The 23,578-nt window shown below is 38.9% G+C and overlaps 1 protein-coding gene across 12 annotated transcripts in view; it reads left to right on the top strand.

Moving 5' to 3' along the window:
- Window positions 1-23,578, top strand: part of NRXN3 (neurexin 3) — a 984,600-nt gene that overhangs the window by 823,725 nt on the left and 137,297 nt on the right. For all 12 annotated transcript variants that reach the window (XM_072864172.1, XM_072864170.1, XM_072864171.1 and 9 more), the window contains one exon: window positions 17,559-17,730. In XM_072864172.1, the coding sequence (XP_072720273.1) occupies window positions 17,559-17,730 (172 nt within the window). The remainder of the gene's footprint in view (window positions 1-17,558; window positions 17,731-23,578) is intronic.

Genomic DNA, 23,578 nt, shown 5'->3' on the forward strand with positions numbered 1-23,578 from the left:
GTGACATACACAAATGGAACTGCAGAATGTTTTTCTCAAAATTGATTGTCACAGCAAGAAAAGTACACATAAACATAAACCCATAGTCAAAAGAGGGAAGTGTTCTGAGATGTTAGTGGTCAGGACCTGGTATTGTGGCTTACATCGTTTCTGGAAAGTGACTGATCTGGATATACTAGGGCTGTATGAGTTGGACAGAAAATAGTTCATCTTTTTGACAATGAAGAGTGGAAATCTTTGATTTGTGTTCAGTTAGCAAATGTGGCAGGGTTAAGTGCAGGTTCCATTTGTGTGTCAATACAATGATAGAAAAGTGGCTTTTGCAAATAAACCACAGGTAAATCTCAGAAAATAATGCAGTATACCCAATCCTGAAATGCTAACGGGATTAAGACAACTCAGAGGATCAATTTAAAGCAACAGTTTTCAAGCCAAATGTGTTTCTAGATAAACATCACTGAAGTCAAAGGAATGGTGCCAGGATTAAACAATGCCCTTCCTTTCTAGTTAGCAGTTGAACTCAATCCACACAGGTAATAAAAGATCACACTTCTTTTGTAGCTGTTTGGTAGTCTCCAGCAAATGAGTTAGAGTCTCAACCCAATTGATAATGGTTGGAACATTGCAAATCCTCAAAAAACAGTCTGTTTTCAGTATGCACCAAGAATAATTTAGAGCTCCTTACTGGCCATCTGTCCTGAAAGCCTGAAAAGAGAATGGGTTGTAGGGTTTGAATCCCACTTCTTTTCCTTGAAGTCCTTCCAAAAGGTTCATCGGCTAGTGAAGATGGCATATAGGGAGTTCTCATTGCTGTTTGTTGCATGCAGTTGGATGTTTAAAAAAAAAAAAGAAAAAAAAAGAGAGAGAGAGACTAATTAAGTATTGTATCTTGCATGTCTATAAAATTATCCAGAAAAATGGGGAGACACTTGGTGCTTCACAGGAGACACTTGGCACAGCTCCCTTTCTATCGCTTTGATCCAGATTGAGACATGGCTGCTGGTTTTTTGATTTCCCTCATCATTTTTTTCTTTTCTTTCTTAAATGCAGCTATTGCTATTAACCTTTCTCACAAAAACAATAAAGCCTCTTTCATGTTTCCTTCCCATTTCAGATCATTCTGTTGGTGAAGCATTTGCTAGAAAAGAGGGCAAGGCTTTCATGTTCCCTTTTCTTCTTGAAACCACCTATCTAGTTTCACAAAGAAAGAAATGTAGCCCTGAAGGCTGGGGGAACTGCATGCATCCAATACCACCTTGAAGGCTGCAGAGCTGTTAACCACTGACTGTTATACTGAACCTGCTACATTAGGGTGGCATCTTTAAGTGTTTAACATGTAATATTAAAAACAAAATAACCCCCAAAGAATCCAAGGCTCGGTCACTTGAAAGAGGAAAGTGCATCATGGTAAAAGTGAGTTGGTAAGTGCATTTTAAAAAGCACCAAAACACCATAAGATCCAAATAACTTTGCCTGATGAAATTATATTCATATATTTTTCTCCTATTCCATTGTTGTTGTTATGGCAGAAAAAATGTTGGGTTCTAGCAGAAAACAACTGTATGAAACTGATAAACTTACTTAATCTATGAAGAATTAACATCACATTTAGAGTATTGCCAGGCTCTCTCTTTCAGGCACCCTTTATTTGTGCTACCAACAAATTTGAACAAACTCCAGAATAAAACATACCCAACAAACTTTCCCTTGCCACCACGTAGCACATGCTTCAATGTCAAGAAGGGTCCTTATTAGAAGGACAGCAATGTTATCTCCTGTGATAGTAATTCTTCTTATTGGTTTCTTGAGATAACACTGCCCAAAGTTTGGCAGGGAGATTAAGGAAGGCCAACCTTTTTAGCTATAGCCATGACTGCACTGAGTAAATACTGTATACTAAAAAAGATGATAATGATGTGTCTTTTTTAAGATAACAGTAGAGCCCACTAGTTACCAGTTCAAAGTGGTTATGTTCTGCATGTAATTCCAATTCGAGAAACCCACATATTTCATTGTGAGGGAAGGGTATAAAAAAACAAACAAACATAATAAGGCCATTTTTTAACTGGACATATTCTTAGAGTTTGAACTTTTTCCACTGAAACTAACTTTTGTTGCTCTTTTAGAAAATTGTGCCTTCAGATAAAATAAATATCTGAAGTTTAGGCTTATAAATTGTAAGAATATTCCTGCCTTATCTCATTTTGTCATCTTTTCCGCTTCCTTTTTTTCTTCAAAGGAAAAGGGAGGATGAAAATAAAGACCAAATGGAAGAATAAGTAATAAGTCTAGAAATTAAAATTTTCTAACAAAATGTGGGTAATTAAATAAAACCACTGTAATTTTTTAATTAATTTTTCATTTTTCTACAGAAAACCTGAAAAGTTTAAAAGCCAGTATAATGTGCTTTCTTTGAAATCTTTGATATTTTTCTTTCAAAACAGAACTGAAATGTTGAACCAGCTGTTGTGCTCCCTGAAATATTCTGGCCATTCATTGATGGTCTCCTTTCATGCACTGGGACAGTTCTCAGTTACTGTATGAGGCTTAATGGTGAGAAGCTGTGCAAACCCTTCTGAAATTTTCAGAGCCCTGACATAGGAATTTCCTGTGCATTCAGGCTGTCATTTGTACCCATCTATTTAGGGAGACTGTAATTAGGTTAACTTGTGTTCCAGTGTGAAAAAAGACCATCATGACACAGAACCACAATCTGCTTGTTTTATCCAGCCTTAAAGCTATAGTATAGGTTATCTCTGCATGTGGGCTGGTGTTACCTGAATTTCCTGGAGCTTCTTTCACTTATGTCATGTACTGCATTCTGCTTTGGTACAAGAGCATGACTAATGCTCGGTGGATCAGCATAAACTTCTTCATATTATTAATTCCCAAAAAAATGTATCCATTTTCTGTAGGAGAGTCTTCAATTATTAATATTGTAATGACATACAAAGCAATCTGAGGATAATGATATTTATTCAGAGGAGCAGTGAGATTCCACAGAGAGGAACGTTGTAAAAAGCAGACACATCCTATTTCGTTGTATTTTCTCCTTTTCTGGTATTTTTCCTGCTGTAATATGAGAAAACCTAGAACACCAGATAGCTACAAACACAGAGAATCCATGCCAGCATTCCTTTTTTTCTTTTTCTGAAGTGCTCCCACATCCATACACATACTGTCTGCTTTGTTTTGTTGGTATAGTTTTCTTTATACTGTAGCCTGACAAGGCTGTGTCACTAGCACTTTTGGATCCTGAAGATGTGTATTGTCCTCAGGTGCATTTCTTTGTCTGTGAAAGCCAGTGGTCTAAGAGGTAAATGGCTCTGTTTTCACTATTATATAATTTCAGATGTATTTATTTTTAAACTGGCAGCATTAAAGTTTCTATGGAGCTGGCTGGTAGTTGCCCTTTAAAAAGTTCTTGAAGGCTGTAGTCTATCCATAGCATAGGTGTAGCTGAAAGGATGTGGCTACTATCTCTTTACGCTACCACGCATGGATGTAGGCAGGCCCATCACTAAGATTGAGAAAGCAGGTAATTTTTAATGATCTATTGAATATTTGCTTATCAAGAGGGTCAACTAAAGTCAGCTTCTCCTCTTTTGATATAAACATTCAGAAAATATATCACAAAGTGTCTGGTGAAATATTTCTGAGATTTTACCAGACTTCAGAGAAGCCCCTTCCTGTTACAGTGTAGTTTGGGTCTTCTTAAATGAAGAAGATGAACGATGCCAGAGGAATGAAACAGGGAATCTACTGGGAGAAGAAATAAGTCCAAACTCTGATATGACAAGGAGAACCATGTGAGAAGAAAGGTTATCCAGGACTAGTGTTAAAACTGTTCAAGAGAAAAAGAAATGGCAATAAACTTTTAATGCCACAGGAACCTAGGTCACAGCTAGTGCAAAAGATTAAGACCATGGCTTCAGTGGCAGCAGTGGCCAGGTGACTCTGTGATTTACAGGGTATCTTGCTATTCTCTAAGGCCTGGGGTGCCGTACGCCTATGTGCCTTACCATTGAAACTATAGTGACAGTCTTGCTCTAGGGACAGCTGCTCATCTCCATCACCTTATGCTTCTGTGTATCCCACCAACCAAAGTGCCCAAATGACCATTTTCTAAAGCACTTAGTTATCCAGGCTGTGGTTAGATTTTAAAGGAGCAAGCAGTATTCATAGTGTTTTATGAGCTATTTACCCAGGTCAGCCTCACCAAGTGCTTCTGCCTGGATGCATCTGCCGGAATGGCTATTGGCTTAGGCCCTTTCCAGCTAAGGCTTCTTGGCTCCCTCTTTGCAGGCAGAGGTAAAAGGCAAGCAGTAGGAATGGAGGTGGGATCCTAGAGATCTGGGTAAGGTGTAGAGGTGCAGAAACTAGGAAGGTGGTCAACAGTTCAGTCTGTCAGACTGGCTTGCTAGCCACCATGCTGCTTTGGTTTTAATTCCTTTTATCAGTAGTCTGCTGTATCTGCCTTCCAAGCCCAAACTTCCATGCCATATGCTGCCAATACTGTCCTCCATCTGCATGAAGAACAGCCACAGACATCCATCACCCTTATCTCTCCTTTAGTTTTTATTTCACACAATCAACCTGTTACAATTTAATTGACTCTCCCAATCAGCTAGTCAGGTGGGTAGATTGTACAGGAAGGAGAAAAGCTGGGGAGTTGGGGCTACAGTCATACCATTGCAAAAAGATGAGATAAGGCACATCTTACTCTTATTTCCCTGAACAAAATGGCAGTTCTTTAAAATTTGATTTCTAAAGGCTATGATATTTTGTGCTGAACATACAGTATCAAACTAAATCCTTTTTCAGACCTAGGTCCTCTGTAGGGCTTTCTCCTGAATACAAATGTCAGGGTTTGACCTATTAATTTCAACAGCATGCTGAGAAAATAATGAATGAGGAGAGGAACTCTGTTCTTGTACTTGGGTAATATTTACTGAGTGTCGCCAAATCATGGAGTGCTGGACAAAGGCAAGAAAGTTTTTCCTTCCAGTATGTAAGCACAAACAGTATAGTCTAAATCACAACAGTCCTGTAGCTCTAAATTCCATTGGCTATTTCAGTTTATTCACAAAAACTCTGCCCTGATCAAGGAATAGACATCTTAGGGCTGTTTCTGTACTGGCCTTACCTCCCATGCCCTGAGCTGCCTTTACCCCAGTGCTCCTAATGGTAGCTACAACGATTTACAAATAGAGCGTTGTCTGTAAAGGTGGTCCTTTGTCTCTTCCTGAAGGCCTGATGAAACATAGCTTCTTCCCACAGTAGCTAATGTGAATGAGCAAATGGCCATACAGAGAGGGAAGCTGAGTCAAGGAGTGCATCCTCATGCTTAATTCACTTGTGTTTCTTTTGTGAAACACTTTTCTTGAAATCACTTTTGTGATTTCAAAGTGTTAGAGAATCTAAAGGACCCTCATCATCTAAGGGCAACTGGGATTGCAATAGAATCTCAGCACAGTCCTAAGAAAGCAGCTTTCTTTAATATATTGGTTGTCCTTTTACATCTCATAATTTTTGTCCTAGAAGGTACAGAGGAGAAGGTATCAGAAAGAGGTACAGAAGCTGAAATTGTGACATTAATCTTCTCCTTACTCTCTACTCCTTCCTACACCTACTATGCCAAAAAATTAGTCCTGGAAGTACTTCAGCTTTCTGTATGACATCCATTCCCAATAATCAAGTTTCAATTTGACATCAGGAGTTCTGATCTAACTAACATAATACAAACTTGGCAAAGGTCTCTGGCTGATACCACTTTGCCAAGCAGCTTTACAGTAAGCAAATTCCACAACACAAAACAAATATGCAAATAGCCAAGTGGTAACTTTTTCCCAGAGGCCCATCTTGATTCAGTAAAATTCTCATCTTTTCTCTGTAGGAAAATTCAGCCTCGATGTAAGGTGGTGTTTCCAACAAGGTTCAGATGCAACCTTTTGACTTTTGGTGAAGATGAACGTAAAAATACCTTTGGGATTGAAGGGGCCAAGTGCCACTCTGGGGGTAGAGGTGCTCAGGTTGAAGGGCCTAGACACAGGCACCACAAAATACTATACAGAGATTCCCCCGACAGTGGATCATGGAAAAACATGCCTTGACCTAGATATAAAGGCTGTCAAAGAAAATGGGAGGATTCTGTGTGAATGTATTTAGTAGTTAGTGCATCTTAAGCGTATGTAAAACATGAATGTTTGAAACATTATTTGGCAGCAAAGTCAAGGTAATGTAAATGGCAAGATACTGACATAAGAATTAAAGGATTTTTTAATTATTTGCTCTGATCCTGTAACTTCTCTTGGTTCCTGCAAAATTTTGGCAAGTCATTTCGCTTTGTCTCTGCTTTCCAACATGCAAATGGTACTGGTGGCCTCTTTTGTGAGTTGTGTTTTCAAAAGCACTATGTGTTCTCTTCTCTTTTTCCATCACTGTCTAATATTCCACTGTTCCTTACCAAGTAGTGCTCTGTCATAGAAAGTTATTAAAATCTGAAGAAAAGTAAATTATTTTGGGTAATTAGAGTATTTTCATTAGAAATATAAGTTTCCTATATGCAATGTTCACCTACTGTTCATGTTCATGTATATTGTAATCTGTATTTTCTACTCCCATTCAAAATCTTAGGAAAAATCTTTGATTCAGGATTGGAAAAGCCTTCTGCTGGAGTCTAGCCACATCTCAAAAGCCACATTACGCTTGCTTTAAAAAAAAATTCAGCAGTTTAAAAAAAGCAAGCTTCAAAAAGCTAGAAATAAGCTGTTATTGAATCCAGGCACTGTCTCTGTTTACATATACTCATATTTTCCTCATTATCTTGTCTGATTGGAGAGGCCTATTGAACCTTAGCTCAGACCTCTTGCTTGTATGGTAAAGACGACTAACTACTTTGTTTACAATATGCTGTTGATATTACATACAGTTCATGAAATCTGTTTTGTTGATTTCAAAAGGAACATAGAACATAGACCCTGGATGCATTAAATTCTATTAGAATTCCATAAAAAAAACACACTGAAAAAGCAAAATATAGTAGTATATAGTGCTTGGTCATATAATACCTTTGAGCATGTATTTTTGGAACACTCTGAAACCCTACAATAATGTTTATGCATAAGGGTAGAAGAGAGTTTACAAACAAATATACTCTAGGCAAAACCAAGTTTAAATGGATTAATTTTGTCCGAAGCCTCTCCAGCCCTTGCACTTCTATATCTACTGTGCTTGGGTTAATTGGATGGTGGCAAGTTGATATTTGTGATCACCTTTCCTGTCAGACAGCAGTGTCCTTTTTTAAAGCCATCTTCTTGACAAGTGCTCACTTTTCTGTGGGTTATGGGTTGAGACAGACAGCCCTGATTGCTATTAGAGAGTGATATATGCTGTGCCTTCAGCCCACAGACATCTCACAATTGTACCAATGCTCTTGATAAGGAAGCCTGGTAGTTAAGGTACGTAGTTTTTTCCACGCTGCCTGTAAGTATCAGATCTTTGATGCCGTATTTTGTGTAACTGCCACTTTAGCTTCTGTCAGTGTAAATTGTTGGCAATGTAACCCAGTGGATTAAAACTCCAAAGGAGACATTGTGAGATGGAGGGAGATATTTTCTCTTGGAAGATCTCTGCTTTTGAGCAAGTTGCTTGTTCTTGTGCCCTACTAAAATCTGACTTGCTAGTACAGTCATTTCTTTATTGAGGGGATGTGACATTTTAGCAGCTGATCACATTTTTGTCTGAAGAGTGAGTTACATGGCAGCACTTAGAAACAGAAATGTAAAAGCCTGCTTTTAATCAGCCAACTTCTATAATGCACGAGGAGTGCAGCAGCTTGGGGATGCTTTGAGTTTAAAATGCAGCACACAGCATGCATTGGCTCAGTCCTTTAGAAAAACAGACGCCAACGTCAACGTTTATAATGGTTCCTGTTTCTGCCCTAGTCCTGAATCATATCTAAAAGATATAATTTCACAAAACTTTCCAGGATATACTATCAATATTTTCAAAAGGCACCGTCAGAATGTTTAATCCTAATTATAGTTGGAGTTCACACCATCAGATAGGGCAGGTTTTCATGACATATATTGTAAGCTGGGGGAACAAATTAGCCATCTGAATAATGTATTTGCTAGTGGACCAATGGACAGGTATAGCTTTCTTAATTTGTTCTGCATCCTGTTTCCCCCTGCCCCTTTTCAGCATGCTGCTAATTTCTGTTTCTTTACTTGCATTATGATATCCCTACATGAGAGGGATTAACAGCCTCATGGCTGGAGCTTTACCAACTGTGTAACAACAATTGTTTTCCACAAATTGTGTGGCCTAAACACACCTGCATGTATTTCTTGTAACATTTTACTGCCTGGTAATTCACTGGCAGTGTACTGGTGCTTTCCTAGGTCATGGGAAGAAAAGATTTAATTGGGCACACAGTTCTAGGCGCTGAATAGCACAGAAGCAAGCCTCCCTTTTAAGACTGCTGAATATCACTGATTACTAGGCTTTGCTCAGCGGGTGTCAGATTTAAGTAAAAGCAACTACATGTGCCACAGTGTTCCCCAGATTTTGAGGAAATGGGTTTAGGGTGAGCTTAGTATAAGCCTGGTCACAGTAATGATGATACTGTAGATCAGGATACTCTGCTTGATATTAATTATTTGTACTGCAACAACATTTGGAGGCCCCACTGGGTACCAGGGCTCCACTGTGGTACATAATATACAAATACACTGTTTGATAAGCCTGTGGCTTCATAGCATAAAAAAACAAAATGGAGGGAGATAAACAGAAGTGGCTTGTTCAAGGTACAGCAGAGCAGCAGTAAAAGCAGAAAAGAAATCTTTTCTTTCAACCATGTACTCCAACTAGATTCGATTACCTCTATGAGTGAGTTAAAATTTGAAAGGTCTCAAACCGTACTGATGGTATCACCTTACATGAAATATGGAAACTTCTGGTGCCAAATTAATTCCTAATTGTAATTCTGTTGATATTGTGTATTAATGTTACCTAAAAACCTGCAGTGATACATAAAGCTCTTATCAGGTGCAGGGTATCTGGGCTGAAAAAAATAAGCAGCTTCTGTATCTCATATATGCTCTTTGGCCGAAATATCTTCTGTGTGATGTAGTACTTAATTAATCACTCCTGACCCTGATACAGTTGTCACAGAATTGAGCTTCTTGTCCATTTTTTTGGCTTGTCTTCAGGATAGTTTTGTTTGTAAAAGGAACTTTTATTAGCCAAAAGGCAAAGATTGAAAGAAGGAAAGATGGAGAGAAGGAGATAAGGTAAAAGTAAAGCAAGAGAACCGCAATTTCACATCCCACTGGTAACTCAGTATTTCTGTCATATTGCAAGGGTGTTTGGTCAAAAAAAATTTCAAGAACAGGAAAGAATTAAGATGTACTTTAGTAGCACTGTATTGCTGTGCTAAAATTTCTTGTCATACGGGCCATTAAAAAAGTATTATCTAATAGCCTGTATCCCACATAAACAGTCAACTGGCAAAAAATGAAGGCCAGTTTGGAAAGGTTGGTAAGCTCTTAACAAGGAAACTGGTATACATTTTAATTGAGCTAAATAATGTAATGTGTCTCAAAACAAAGAGTGGAGGTCATCTTTCAATAGAAGGGACACTCCCAGAGAGCACTTCTGAGTAAGACTGTTGGTCGTGGTAAATAAGCCTCACATGTGAGCCCCTGTGGTAAGGTTGTGGCTAAAAGATACGGTGTAGTCTTTAAACATAAAAACCAAAGTGGTTGTGTAATTTCTGTAATCTAAAGTTAAAAATTTCTGGTGTCTATGTTTGAAGAAAAGTATTAGTAAACTGAAGGAGTTTTGGGGCCATAGGGAAGATTAAATGAAAGACTGGAAAACCTGCTTTCAAGCGAGAAACTCAGAGAGCTGATTGGTTTTCCCTTATGCTCTGTAAAGCTGGGGTGAGAGTTTGCAGTCACAGAAAGATGAAGCTGGAACCTTAAGTCATCTGCTCTAGCATTTTCTTGCTCTGAGGCAGGACTAAATACAGCAGCCCGGCCATGGCAGAGGTTTATCTAAACTACCCTTTCTAAACCTTCAGTGAAGAACGTTAGATTCTCATTAATCTTTGCCAGTTTCAGTGTTTCGCCACTTTATAAAATGAATAAGAATTGGTAAGAACCTTCAAGAAAATTTTGACTTGATCACAGTCTTACAAGTCATTTATAGAAGTATGGTGCTAGATGGTTTTTCAATATAGGAAGTAAAAGTTAAAAGAAATGGTAGGGATCTGCTTTTAAGGAACTGCTGAGCAGAAGGTTATCTTCACATTGTTGTATTCAATGGCTCTTGACTGACTTTCCTCCCATGAATTTGCCTATTTCTGAATGTATCTTAGGCATCCGAAACAGCCTGTGACAGTGAGTTGCACAATTCAGTTATGTACTGTCTCAAAAGGTACTTTCTTTGCTTAAACTTTATTACCAGATGAGTTTATTACATATTTGTAGTTCTTTGACTTATAAAAAAAATAGTGCTCAATCATCTCTATTTTTTATGGGCTTATATATACAATTTCATGTGTGGTACTTTTTTGAACTTTTTATATCTCCTCATTTTCTTTTTGAGATAGCCTGTACATATCTGTATACTGTGTTCAAGAATTAAAGTCAAAGGTACACCATTAACTTGTAACAGAGATTTTCCTTTTGTACACTGTTCCTTTTCATTATAATTCTTGACATTCCACTTGCCTTTTTCACCATGTTCAACACTGGGCCAATCGCATCAACGAAGCAACTGCAATGACTCTGAGGCTTCTTTCCTCAGCTGTAAGTGTTCAAATCACAAATAAGTATTGTTCTAAAATATATCCTATAGTTCAACAAAGAATCAATTCAGACAAGATATATGGCCTCATACAAAATTTTATAGGAGACTAGATTAAAATAATTGTCCTTTTTAGCCTTATAAATTATGTATCTGTGATAATTGCTTCTTTTAAAAACCATGGCCCCGAAGGGTAATAATTCCTACATATTTTGTCCTGTGTGTGTATCGTTCTCTCTGATAAATAGGTTTGTAACTGGCATTTAGTAGATCTGGTTCTGCACTTTAAAGCAGCAGTAACAAGCAGTATATAACAAAAAACGACCTACTGCTCCTTATAATAGCCCTCAAAAATCAGCCAAAATTAGCTGGCCTATGTACTTCCTTTCACCTTAATAACATTTTTTTCTTGTTTCAAGATAACTGTAAAGTGTTGGATCCCTGACTAAAAGCTTCCAAGTCAAGTGAGCTTCAGTGCTTGTCATTTCTTTAACAACATTTGTTGCTTTTGTTGATTATTATATTTGCCAGGGTGGCTGTACTGGTTCTTGAGCATGCCTCCCCTGCCATCATTATTTGGATAAAGAAAGACTTCATCCAGTAAGCCCTCCCTTTACCCAACTCAAGAATTGAATTCTGATTTCAGACTTACCTCCCAGTGGTATTAAAAATGGCATTAAATATGATCAGACAGTGGAGTAGAAGTAACTGCTTTATACTCTGTGCTGAATACAGCTTCTAATATTTCCCTTTCTTAAATCCATTGATATACATATACTGGAAAGGCCTGTCCAGCCGTGCCTTTAGTTCTAGTTGCAGCTCAGAAGGGTCCTCTAAGTACAATTCTGGTTTTGACTACCTTTCTAATCAGTAAAGAACTTTCTGAGTTTCTGTTTACAGTGAAAGTTCACATAAAGTGATTTGATGTTGTAGTCATTAGTGAATGTCCTCTGTGAATATACATCTATACTTTCAGTTCTCCTGGATACCTCACTATATTTGGCACCGTTGTGCAAGGTCCACCAAACCACAGAAAGCGAGCGATCTGACAGCTAACAGATCCAAATTCTGGATCTAACATCCAGAATCAAGTTTGAGGCAAAGCAAAAATAGAAAACAACCACACAAGCAAACAAACAAAAAAAACCACAAAGGAAATCAAGCAAAGAAAGACTTAAAGAATAAAGTAGAAAAAATTCCGAAGAGGCAGAAATAAAAGCTGAATCTCTTTTTAAAAACATAGTCTGCAAGTCTGAGGAGCCTAAGTAGAAGGAAGCCATTTCAGGAAGAGCAGTACTTGGCGTTATAAGAAAACAAAGCAATTTTCCTGAATTTAGAGGGTAGCAGAGTTGAAGTGTGTGCGTGTGGCATTTCTGGGAAAAAAAAAAAAGTTTACAAAACCTTCCTACAGTATGAAATGGCTTGTTGTATTACTGAAAGAGCTTGTATCACTTTCAAATGAGAGCAGCAAAATCATCAGTGATCTTCAGGAAGCAGTAACTAGGAATATTGTCTGCCAGGTTTGGGCTGATGTCTAGTCATGTTGGAACCAGCCAGGGTGGGAGGAGGAGGCAGTCTGCACCATAGTGACTATTAAAAAATGATGAAGTAAAATGAGTGTGAGAAAACACAGTTATCCTGGGATTCTAGTCGGATTTCAGCTATGTTTTATATATGCTTTTTTTTTCTTTTACATTTAGTTTCAGAAAAATAAACAAAACAACATAAAGATACTGGGATAAACTCTGCTTCCACTTGCATCAGTAGGAATCGAGTTTCTTAACAGAATTGCTATCGATTCATATCAGTGCAGCTGAGAGTAGGATTTGTCCTATTGCCTGGTGTTCTCTCTCTTGGTTTTTGAAATGAAATGCTTTCTACACACAGGGAACAGCTATGTACTTTCAGTCTGGAAGATTTGAATTTTAGATTAAGAAAAAGAAGACCCAAAGGTAAAGCCCTTTTCAGAGCACACAGTGCATGTGGCTGTTCGCGTATGTGTCCCCTCTAACACACTCCAACTGCTCATCTTACAAAATCACTGCCACCCCCATTTGACTTTCTTTCTACCTGGCCTGCTACAGAAAGACAGATGCCTTGAAAATGTAAAGGCACAGCACAGAGAAAACAAAGGCCTGACAATTTGCATGCAGACAGGCTCTAGTTCTCCTTGGGTGGAGGGAAAAAAAAGAAAAAACTTACCTGCAAAAATGTCAGACCTCAGAAATGGTCCTGAGGTCCCTTCAGAGGAAAGGAATGGGTTTTGGAGTTGAAAGTAGAAGCTGAGAAAACCTTAGGACCTGCTCCTCTTGGATTGTAGTTGCTCTCAGGGCTGAAAGGGTTGGGATTGTCAGAATATCATCAATGTTTAAGTAAAATATGTCTGGATTTACAGGGCTTGTAGAGCTTGGAAAGATAGGTGACTATCACCCCTCTGTCATAGATGAAGAATCTGTTTCACAGAAAGGTAAAAGAAAAAGTTGCCCAAAGTGAAATAATGCTTAAGGGCAAGCAATAGATTGCAGATCTCCCGGTCCAGGCTGTAGATTAGCCCCTATCTCATTTAATAATGTTCAAAAAGTTTTGGTAATAGTGCATATAACAAGAAACTGTTGCCAGCAGCCTGTGGAAGGACATGGTGTAGAATAGAGAGGTCAAGGTGAGGCCTTGTACATTCTTTTTAGTACTTTGGGGTTTTTTGTTCTTATAGTTTATCTACAACCATTCCATTATGCGATCATAATTATTTGCCTGAAGTTTTAGAGACATCATGGCAGAAGTTTATCTCCAGAAGGACTGTAAGTGAGGAAACAGTAATGTGACTTTTGAAGGCACATAAAAATGGGACAAATCAGCAAAATAAATTATTGAGGAACTTTAAAAATCCTTTTTGGCACAGTAGCCTTAAGTAAAGAAGAGGAGAAGTAAAATACAGATTGAATGCTGAGTTCACTTCATTATTTATAAATAAAATGGTTCTCAGTTTTCCAAGATATAGTGCCAACACTTGATGTCACTTGGAGGTTTCAAAAACATTAATTAATGGTCACCTTTTCATGGAAGGTGTTTGGGGCAGCCCAGTGAATACCGATGCAGAGAGGAAAAAATGTACAGTCTCTTTTAAAACTCTCTTGAGCCCTTTTGGAGCATGTAGCTTGCATACTTTGTGTGGCTCTGTATTCAGCTTTTCCCTTGCCTGTACAGTTAGGATTTTTTTTCTCTAACTACAAAATAAATGTTACAGATAGTGGCTCAAAGGTAAATCTTTCTTTGTCACATACTTACTGGTCTCGTTAATACCTGTGTTTGGTAACATGGAAAGAAAATCTACTAGATGAGTGTACAGGGAAAGGAATGAAAGGTCACGTCTATCATGAAGTGTTAAAGTTTAATGGTAAAGCTTGTCTTTCAGATTTAGAAGGAAGGTAGGTCTTGGTAAAAGCTGCTTTTAATGAGGTAGTGTAGTGTAGGAAACTGGAATTGAAGAGATCTTGAAAATAAATCCTGGATTTGCCCCCTGCGTCCATGGTCACTGTTCTTCGCTGTAGGATTTTCTTTGTGTTTTGCTTTACTTTTTTTTCCGCCAGGAATGCATAAACTAATTGTTGCTTTTTTCATCGTGTCTGGTGCTCTGGAGATATAAAATATCATGAATAAACTATATCTTGAAGTCTGTGCGTGCAGTTTGGCTTCAGTAGCCCTGCTTTTGGCGTATTGTGTTATATTGTGTTTTATCCTGGTAATTGGAACAGAACCATTTTCATGACAAGCTCCTACTCAGTCCAAATAAGAGTATCAAAAGCTGGCATAAATTTCTGCTTCTGCAAAACTCATGTGAGAGAGTCCCAGGGAGCTCTGCCCAAGGGGGGACTGAAGAGAGCTGGAGTAGGCCTTCAGTCAGGCCCATGATTTTTTTTTTAGACAAATTTTTGCATTTTGCAGTTGCAACAAAGTGTTACACTGCTTTTTAGAATGGCTGCGTTCCCTTGGCTGTGGGAGGGGGTGGCAATCTGCTTGGGATGCGGAGGGCACCAGTTTGCTCATTTCTGTCCTCTCTCCAGCAGACTAAAGGCCACTGGCAGTTTGCAGTCCTCTGCTTCCAGAATCTTATCTCTTTCCCAGTTTGCCCTCTTATCCATGGGTTATCGCTAGCCCTTTAAATAGGGTTTTTCCTTCAAGCCAGGGGAAAGGGAATGGCTAAAGGCTCTATCTCCTTTTTCTCAAAGGAGAGATCTGAAACATTTTCCTTCTGCAGGGGAGATTAGCTAAACTTCCCACCATCCCTTTCCCCACTTGAAAGTTTTTATCTCTGCTTCGTTAAGCCTGTAGGGCTTGAAGGTACACAGCTTTCACTCTGCTGAATACCTCTTAATCCCTTCCTCTTCTGTGGTGGTGGAGATCTGTTCCATTAGACAAGGCGCAGCTCTTCATCTTACCTGCTCACGTTATGCCTTCACCAAGGTGGACTCTTCTCAGTGTGGCCACAGTTTGCAAAAGAAGATTTATGTATTGATGGTGATTGAAAAGCTGTATGAGAGGTTGTCTGGGAAGCTGATTATAAGGCAGCACCTTGCAAAGCCACATGGAGTCAGTAGCCAGGTTACCTGGTCAGTAGACATTCTTTGAGTCTTTGAGCAAAAATTAATCACTTGTTCTTTGCTAATTGCTATGCAGATAAAGATAATTATATGGTTGCCAGCAAAAGATTCACTAAAACAGTGTTGGGAGATCACTTACTTCGTATGTCAAAGAAGTGGTAAAGCTGTGCCAGCAATGGTTTTACCTGAAATAAATCTCTGTTCACTGAAAACTCCCTTATTTTTGGGGTAGCATAAGAGAAGAAAGGTTTGTTGTTTTCAAATGGTGTCTGAGTTCATGCATCTGCTGGGAGTAGCAATCCACTTACCCCATGTTCCAGTGAAAAAAGGTTATTGGTATCTTAAAGGGAAGTCCATCCAAAGCATAGCAGTGTGAATGTACATGAGACTGTTGCTATCCAGCATACATTTAGCAGAGTCTAGAATTTACCATTATAATGAGAGAAAAAACAGGGTGCTTGCTGTTGCAGTGCTAAACTTCAAGTAGTCAAAGCACAGTCCAAATTTTTTAATGACCTCTTCAGCTACAGGACTGTTTGTTTTCCTTTCCTCATAACAGTGTTGTAGTCTGAGGACTAGGGGAGAATGGTGTTAGGAAAGAAAAATCTAAAAAAAGAAGGGTATTGAAGATATAAAGAACTTGTGATGCGTATCTTGGTATGAGTAAATTTTGAAATGTAAGGTAAAGCAGAAATCAGGAAAGGCCTGTGTGAGAAACTGGAAGACATGAGGGTTTTAAGGAAAAGGTCTGTTGATACCAGGAGACAGGAGTAAATCCAGGAGAGGAATCTGAGGTGGCCCTCAAGTACAAGAGGAGAGGTTTGGTTCTTATTTCTGAGATCTGCTACCATGAATGTAGTGAAGTCAGTCAGGGTAACAGCCCTGAAGGATGGAGTCCTCTGCCCACCAAGCCGATACATAAGGTAATAACAGTAACAAAATTGTCTCTTGCCCCTTTAGTATACCTTAGTTTTGTTTCAAAGAGGCTATATTTGGATACGAGATGGCCATCTACTCTCTGTTGTTGTTTCTTCCTTGATTTTCCTATGCAGACAGTTAACAAAGTTATTGCCAATTTTATAGTATCGATGGCTAGCAAATGTATTGGCTTCCTATATGATACATATTAGTTCTGCCTGTCTGCACCAGATTTGAATCCATGCAGTAGACCTAATAAGCCTTCATAAATGTCGACACCAGCATGCTGTGCCTCTCCTTGTTGAGGGCTTGAGGATGCATTCCTGTTAATTGTATATTGTACAGTGACAGGAATTTCTGGCACTGTTTAAATCAGTAGTATTAAATGTGGATATCTACTCTGAATATACTCTGGGTGTGTATTTTACAACCTAAAGTAATTGAATATGGTTGTTACTTGGAACTACATGAGGGGAGCTGCAGGAGGAAATGTTATGGCTAGTACAACTGGCTTTGCTTGCTCTTCCCTTTCAGTCAGTGACTGGTGGAAAGTTTTGGGAAAACGCTATGGAGGACTGCTTTATTGGTAAGGCACTGCTTGGGGTGTGATGTAGAAAAGTGAAAGACTGTGGCCACTCCTGTCTTTTGAAAGTCTGGAAGGTTTTCCATTTGGTTTAAGAGTAATTAGCTTCCCTCAGGTGGTCAAAGTCGAAGTCGGCTAATTACATTTTTGCTCCCTTCTAATTCCATCCATCTTGTAACTGCGTTCTCCCTGCTGGATCCCACAGTTATTTGTTTTGGGATGGGGGCTGTTTGTTTCACAAGCAGAATAACAGAACAAGACAGTTATTGGGATACAGCCTACCTGTGGTCGCATTTCAGATGACAATTGAACAAGTGACTACGAATAATCAGTAGAGATGTTGCTCAAATAAATAGTTATCCACATCTCCTGGTTTTTATTGCCTGATTTCTCACTCGTCTGCTGTGATGTTTTAAGGAAACAAATGAGTTGCTATGTTCAGGTGAATGCTGTAAAGAAGAGTGCAAAAGACAATGTTTGTATTGAAGCAGAGCCAATGAAATGTGTCCTGACAAAGCTCAAAACGATGCTTCTGTGTATTCTTCAGTGCCATCTACCGGCACGATTACCCATTAGAGATTTATAGGCCAAGAACATTCTCCTAATAGGCAGCAATTTACAAGCATTTTTTTCTTTTGTTTTAGGAGCAAGGCAAGATTGGTGTAGTCTTCAATATTGGCACAGTGGACATCTCTATTAAAGAGGAAAGCACACCTGTAAATGATGGCAAATACCACGTGGTACGCTTTACCAGGAATGGTGGCAATGCCACACTTCAGGTTGACAGCTGGCCAGTGAATGAACACTACCCAACAGGTACATACTTTTTTCTCTTTGTTTTTCTCTTTCAGTGTATCTATACTTACAGACTCATGTTTAATAGCAACAGGTTGCTTTATAAATCTTTTTTGCTTCATCTCAACAATCAATTGACCAGCCTGGTGGTGCATATTCTGTCTGTTGAAAAACAAAGTAACGGTCCTTTACACTGGAAGAATAAGCATGCCAACTGTGTGGTATGATGCACATAGATCCTGCTATTTCAGAGGTCTCTGAGTCCTGGTTCTGCAGAGAGTTACAAACTGATTCAACGACAAACTTGGTTTTGCTACTTGTGATATTTTCTATTTAAAGGAGAAAAGTTTTGAACAGACCTTATGAAAAGGAGAGGTGACTCTAGACACGCCCAAGATACTGTCTATGTAGATATAGAGTTGACATGTAAGGAATGTGGAAGATTAAGTTGCAAGTATTTGAACAGACCTTGTGCTTGCCTCATAATTTTTCATCATCTGAATTTCACTCTCTCTTTTAGGTTTGCAGATGTAAAGGTTGACACACAATCTAGCCAAAACTGTCAACTCTTAGTTGACTTTAGGTCAAAATGCAGTGGAACAGTTCAGTATCTCTTTGGAAGTTATCACCCTAAATCCACCAGGAGTAGTGAACAACTGACTCTTGAGTCACTGTCCCATGTTTTATCCCACCACTGACAAATCACAACCTTGTGATCCTATATGTCACCATGCTAAAAGGTCAAACTCACTCCAAGTGAAAAACAGATTGCTGTATGTGATGCTGACAGTACGTAAGATAGCTGAGGCTTGGTGATGTGGATGGTTACAAAAGGCAGGAGGAGCACAAGGAAAGAATTTTGATGTTAACCACATTCTTCTTATTTACATGTTGTTGTCTAAGATCAAGCCATGATCTTCTTGTTGGTTTCCAGTATGAAGTCTAAGCAACTTCTAGTTCTTCCTTTCTAGGTTGTACATAACTGACCTGGGACAGAAGGAAGAATTCTGTGATAAACATGAGGCAATTTGCTAGTTGTGTAGGAGTTGCCCACAAGCCACTTAACCTCAAATTATGAGAAATATCCTAATTGTTTATGCAATGTTACACTAATAAATTACTCCAAGGGGATAATTTCATCTCTTCCACTCACTCAGAAAGTGCACAAGAAAGTTTTTAATGTGAGTGATCTATCCTGTGGTGCTCTCTACCACATATTCAAGATGATGCTTTGTCAGTGTTTTGGTGAAGTATATGCAAAAAAGTACATTTTAATAATTAGCCTTATTTCTATGAAATAATTGCTTTCCAAGAACACCATGACAGATATGCTGAGTTAGATTCTAGCTCTGCTATCCATTGGTTAGAGAGGGAAGTGTGGCTAGGAGAGGCCCAAACTGAGCATCTTTCTTCTGCTCCTTTCATCAGTTATTTTGTGGTAAAATACCTCTGATCCAGTTGGCAGCCAATTACAGTCAGTAAAAACCCCATGAATAAATTTTCTTCTTATATTACTTGCTGTAGTTAAGTCCCTGGAGTAAAGAAACAAAATATTCAGCTCATTGCTTTAGAGATTTTTTTAAAAGGGAAAATAAATCACACTCAGAGACTACCTCAGTACCCTCTGCTTCTGTCTTGGCTAAAGATATTCCTGTGTTTTCATTAGAAGATGTATGGTTTTATAGAATCAGCATTAATCTTATGTTCTGGGCTAGTATTGAGTATATGCAGTTGTACCCCTAGGGAAAAGGACACCTTTCTATTCCAGACACCTTTTCCTTTCCATGCATGTATTTCAGTTTCTGGCTGTTTGTAGACAATGAAGTTTTCAGCCTGTCCCTGTGAAAATAAGGCTTATGGGATCATACTTTGTATGTGTGCATGTGTCTCCCTTATTTTTTCCAGTTTCTTTCAAACTGATTTTTTAGACAAATTTTAAAAAGGGGCAAAAGTTGAAAAAAATACTGCCCAATAAGAGAAACTCTGGCCAGGTTGGAATGGTACAGTGAGAGATCATCCCTAATGATTGGGATTATTTCAGTCCCAAACCTTAGCTCCAAGTTAATTCCCTCCTTTACTATTTCTCTCTAATGTTTTTCCTCACAAGAAAGCATAAAGCTCATGTTGAGAGATCCTACATGGCTAGCAAAAATAACCAAGGGAGGAGGGCAGTGTTCCAGCCCTTCCAGAGGAACGGACTGTGGCTTGATCTCAATTCATGTCAAATACCAGAGTATCCATATAATAAAGAGGCATTATGAATGCCTCAGATTCAGGAAAAGCTTCAATGAGGCAGTAACTACAGAAAACCAATCTTTACTAGTTCCATTTTCTGGGCAATTAATGGTTTAAAAGAAGACCAAACAGGAGCTTTTGAAATGAACAATTTGTTGTCTTTCACAGACCAAACTTGCACTAGTGTTTCTCATACTGAGTGCAAGACCAAACTGGTGTTCAGCAGAGTTTTGACTCTAAAAAGCTGTGTGGTTGGGTTGATCCAGGCTAATCCAGCGTGTTTCAGCTGGAGACTGCTGAAACTGCAATTCATATCAAACTTGTATAATAATAGCTAATGAATCCTGTATTTTATGCATAGGATCACTTCAGTTCTGGAAACACAGTTATTCGTAGTGTTTAAAAAACTTCATGTGTGCTTGATTTTCTGCACAGTGCTACAGCCTAATGTTTGCAAATTTTATAAACTAGCTAAAGTATCTTCCCCGTCATCACACGTGGTGCAATCTTGAGGCAGCAGGGCTACATTCTGAATGACATTTCCATGCTCCTTTCTGAGTTTTATTACCTGTAGAAGGATTATACATTAGACTCATAATTACTTGCTCAATGGAAAGTACAAATAAAAGTGGGATATTCATTAAATGAGCAAAGAGAGAGAATATTGGCTTTCCTTAAAACACAGTCTTCAGTTAAATTGAAATTAAATGAAACTAGCCCAATGGGACTGAAAGACTCCAAAGCTGTATTTTTGCAACTTCAAATAAAAGACAAGGAAGCAGAAGGAAAATGGAAAAGCAACAAACTTACAATTCAGGCACTGACATTTTGTTTTTTATAGCATCCAATTGCATCTCAGTCACCTGCAACATGAGCTTTATGCTTTCTTGTGAGAAAAAACATTAGAGAAATAGTAAAGGAGGGAATTAACTTGGAGCGAAGGTTTGGGACTGAAATAATCCCAGTCATTAGGGATGATCTCTCACTGTTTGTACCATTCCAACCTGGCCAGAGTTTCTCTTATTGGGCAGTAAGACTCTGAACAGTGGCCCAGTACAGGTATCTGAGACAAAGCTCCTGAGAACTGGGTGATGACAAATAGCAGCATTAGCACTGGGGCTGCTATCTGCAATTCAGCTGATGTGGTTTAGTTCAGCCAAAACCATTGAGCCATCTATGATTTATTTGCATTAGTTTTGCCTTTTCTCCTCTCCCTCAAGTACTCAGTAAGGGCATGGGCTTTTTCCATAGGCTGTACTGATAGCCAATTCCTTGATGCTTGATTCATTAACTTGGTAATCACAATGTATTTCTCAGTCAGGGTATACACCTTTTGCTAACATACATATGAATTTCGATGCCCTGAAGTACAGTTTTCCATGACTGCCTCCCTTCTGTTGTCTCACATGCCTTCACCCTTTGGTGTACATCCCAGATAACGGGTTGTGCTTGGTCACTGTTATTTTCTTGCTTTTATGTTCTTGCTGAGAGCCTTCTCTCTATCTAAATACATCTTTTTAGTGATGAAGTAGGAGTCATTTTGGACCAAGAGTAGGTAAGATAGGAAAGCTAGTTCAGGAAGAGGAAGCATCTGACAAGTTTTTCTTTCAGATTACAGTGAAACCCATCAAATTTGAGGCACTTTACAGTGGGATAGAAGGATTTAAATTGGGAATCCTGAGGTTTGGGGTGGAGTCAGCAATTCTCAGTAGAGTTAAAAACAAATCTTCTATCTTGACACAGCACTGGGATACCTCAGTCCCTAAGTTTTCATTAATTCTTAGGAGACTTTTTTTCTCTGTCCACTGTCTTTGCTTGCAAAGAAATACTTTGTGTGTTGCCAGATTTGTAGCGTACATCGAAACAAGCCTGATACTCTGTTCATTCATCCATGCACTGACTATGTTTGCTGCAGTAGAAAAAACAAAACTAGGTGAAGAGAAAGCTGTAAAGCAAGAATATCAGTGACACCAAAATTAAGTATAATTTGAGTAATGTTTTAAAGGAGAAGAGTAAAGGAAGGGAGGAAAAAGGCAGGAAGAGATTGTCGTTTAAAGAAATACATGATTTAGCAAGAGAACTGTAGCCTGAATTTTAATGCATTTAAAAAATAAGAAATAGGACAGCATTAAACAACAGGATCCTTATCAGTGTTCAGTAGTTCATTGTCATGGTTTAACCCCAGTCGGCAACTAAGCACCACACAGCCACTTGCTCACCCTCCCCCCTCCCGGTGGGATGGGGGAGAGAATCTGAAAAGCACAAGTAAGAAAACTCAGGGGCTAAGATAAGAACATTTTAATAATTGAAATATAATAATAATAATAATAATATTGTAATGAAAAGGAAAATAATAAGAAAGAGAGAGGAACAAAACCCAGGGAAAAACAAAAAAACAAGTGATGCAACCACTCACCACCCACCGACCAATGCCCAGACAGTCCCTGAGCAGCGATTGCTGCCCCCGGCCAACTCCCCCCCAGTTTATATACTGAGCATGATGTCATATGGTATGGAATAGCCCTTTGGCCAGTTTGGGTCAACTATCTTGGCTGTGCCCCCTCCCAGCTTCTTGTGCACCTGGCAGAGCATGGGAAGCTGAAAAGTCCTTGACTGGTGTAAACATTACTTAGCAACAACTAAAACATCAATGTGTTATCAACATTATTCACATACTAAATCCAAAACACAGCACTATACCAGCTGCTAGAAGAAAATTAACTCTATCCCAGATGAAACCAGGACATTCATCCACCCAATACAAATTTTATATTTTTCCCCTTTATCATTCTCTTGAGTGATATCTCAGCCTTCTTTTAGGAGTCTCTGCCCTTTCAAATGACATTAATTTGCAGTTCTATTGGTACTGAATAACAGAAAAAATATTTCATCCTCTGTGCCCCTACTTCATTCTGTCTCTCAAGTACAGGTTTGAGAGGAAGTTGGATTTTAGGAAAAGCTGGACAGTTAGCTCTTGACAGCAGAACTCCAGGGACTCTTTGACTGCTCTGGCAAGTACTGTGGCCTGATGAGTGAATACCTATAAAACAAAAAGTTGGTTCTGAGACCCTGATATCTGTGCTGGGATTTTCCTTCAGAATAGTTCCAGTCCCAAGGACTGATTGTCCCTGAACAGTTGGGGCATATCTTCTGGTTTAATTTCATTTGAAAGGAATCCAGTTTGTATTCCCTGAGAGCATTTCAGTATGTGAATCAAAGTGTAGCAAGTGGAGAGAGTTGGGAGGTACACCTTGGAGGCATGCTCCTGATTCAAACTAAAATGCTGATGTAAATGGATCTTACCATAGGATACAGCTGGAGCTGGACAGAGGAGCTCATTCTTTCATTACTCCTTCCCATATTCATGTTGCTTAAATAGTCAAAGTTCTGTTTTCTACTCTCTCTCATCTTCTGCTCAGGGGGATCACTTTACCAGTGCCGTTCACTGTGTAACTGGCCCAAGAAAAGTGACCCCATGGGAGTGGAAATGATCAGTCAGGAGACAGGCAAAGATGAGATTACTTCCTTTGTCAGCAAGGCTGGTTTATGCCAATTTAAAGTCTTCACTGAATTACATCTTTAGTAGTCTATGTGAGACGAAGTCATTCTTTCTCACCTGCCATTGCCTGAAACA

The sequence above is a fragment of the Ciconia boyciana genome, chromosome 6 (genome assembly GCF_034638445.1).
Source record: "Ciconia boyciana chromosome 6, ASM3463844v1, whole genome shotgun sequence".
Classification (NCBI taxonomy): Eukaryota; Metazoa; Chordata; class Aves; order Ciconiiformes; family Ciconiidae; genus Ciconia; species Ciconia boyciana.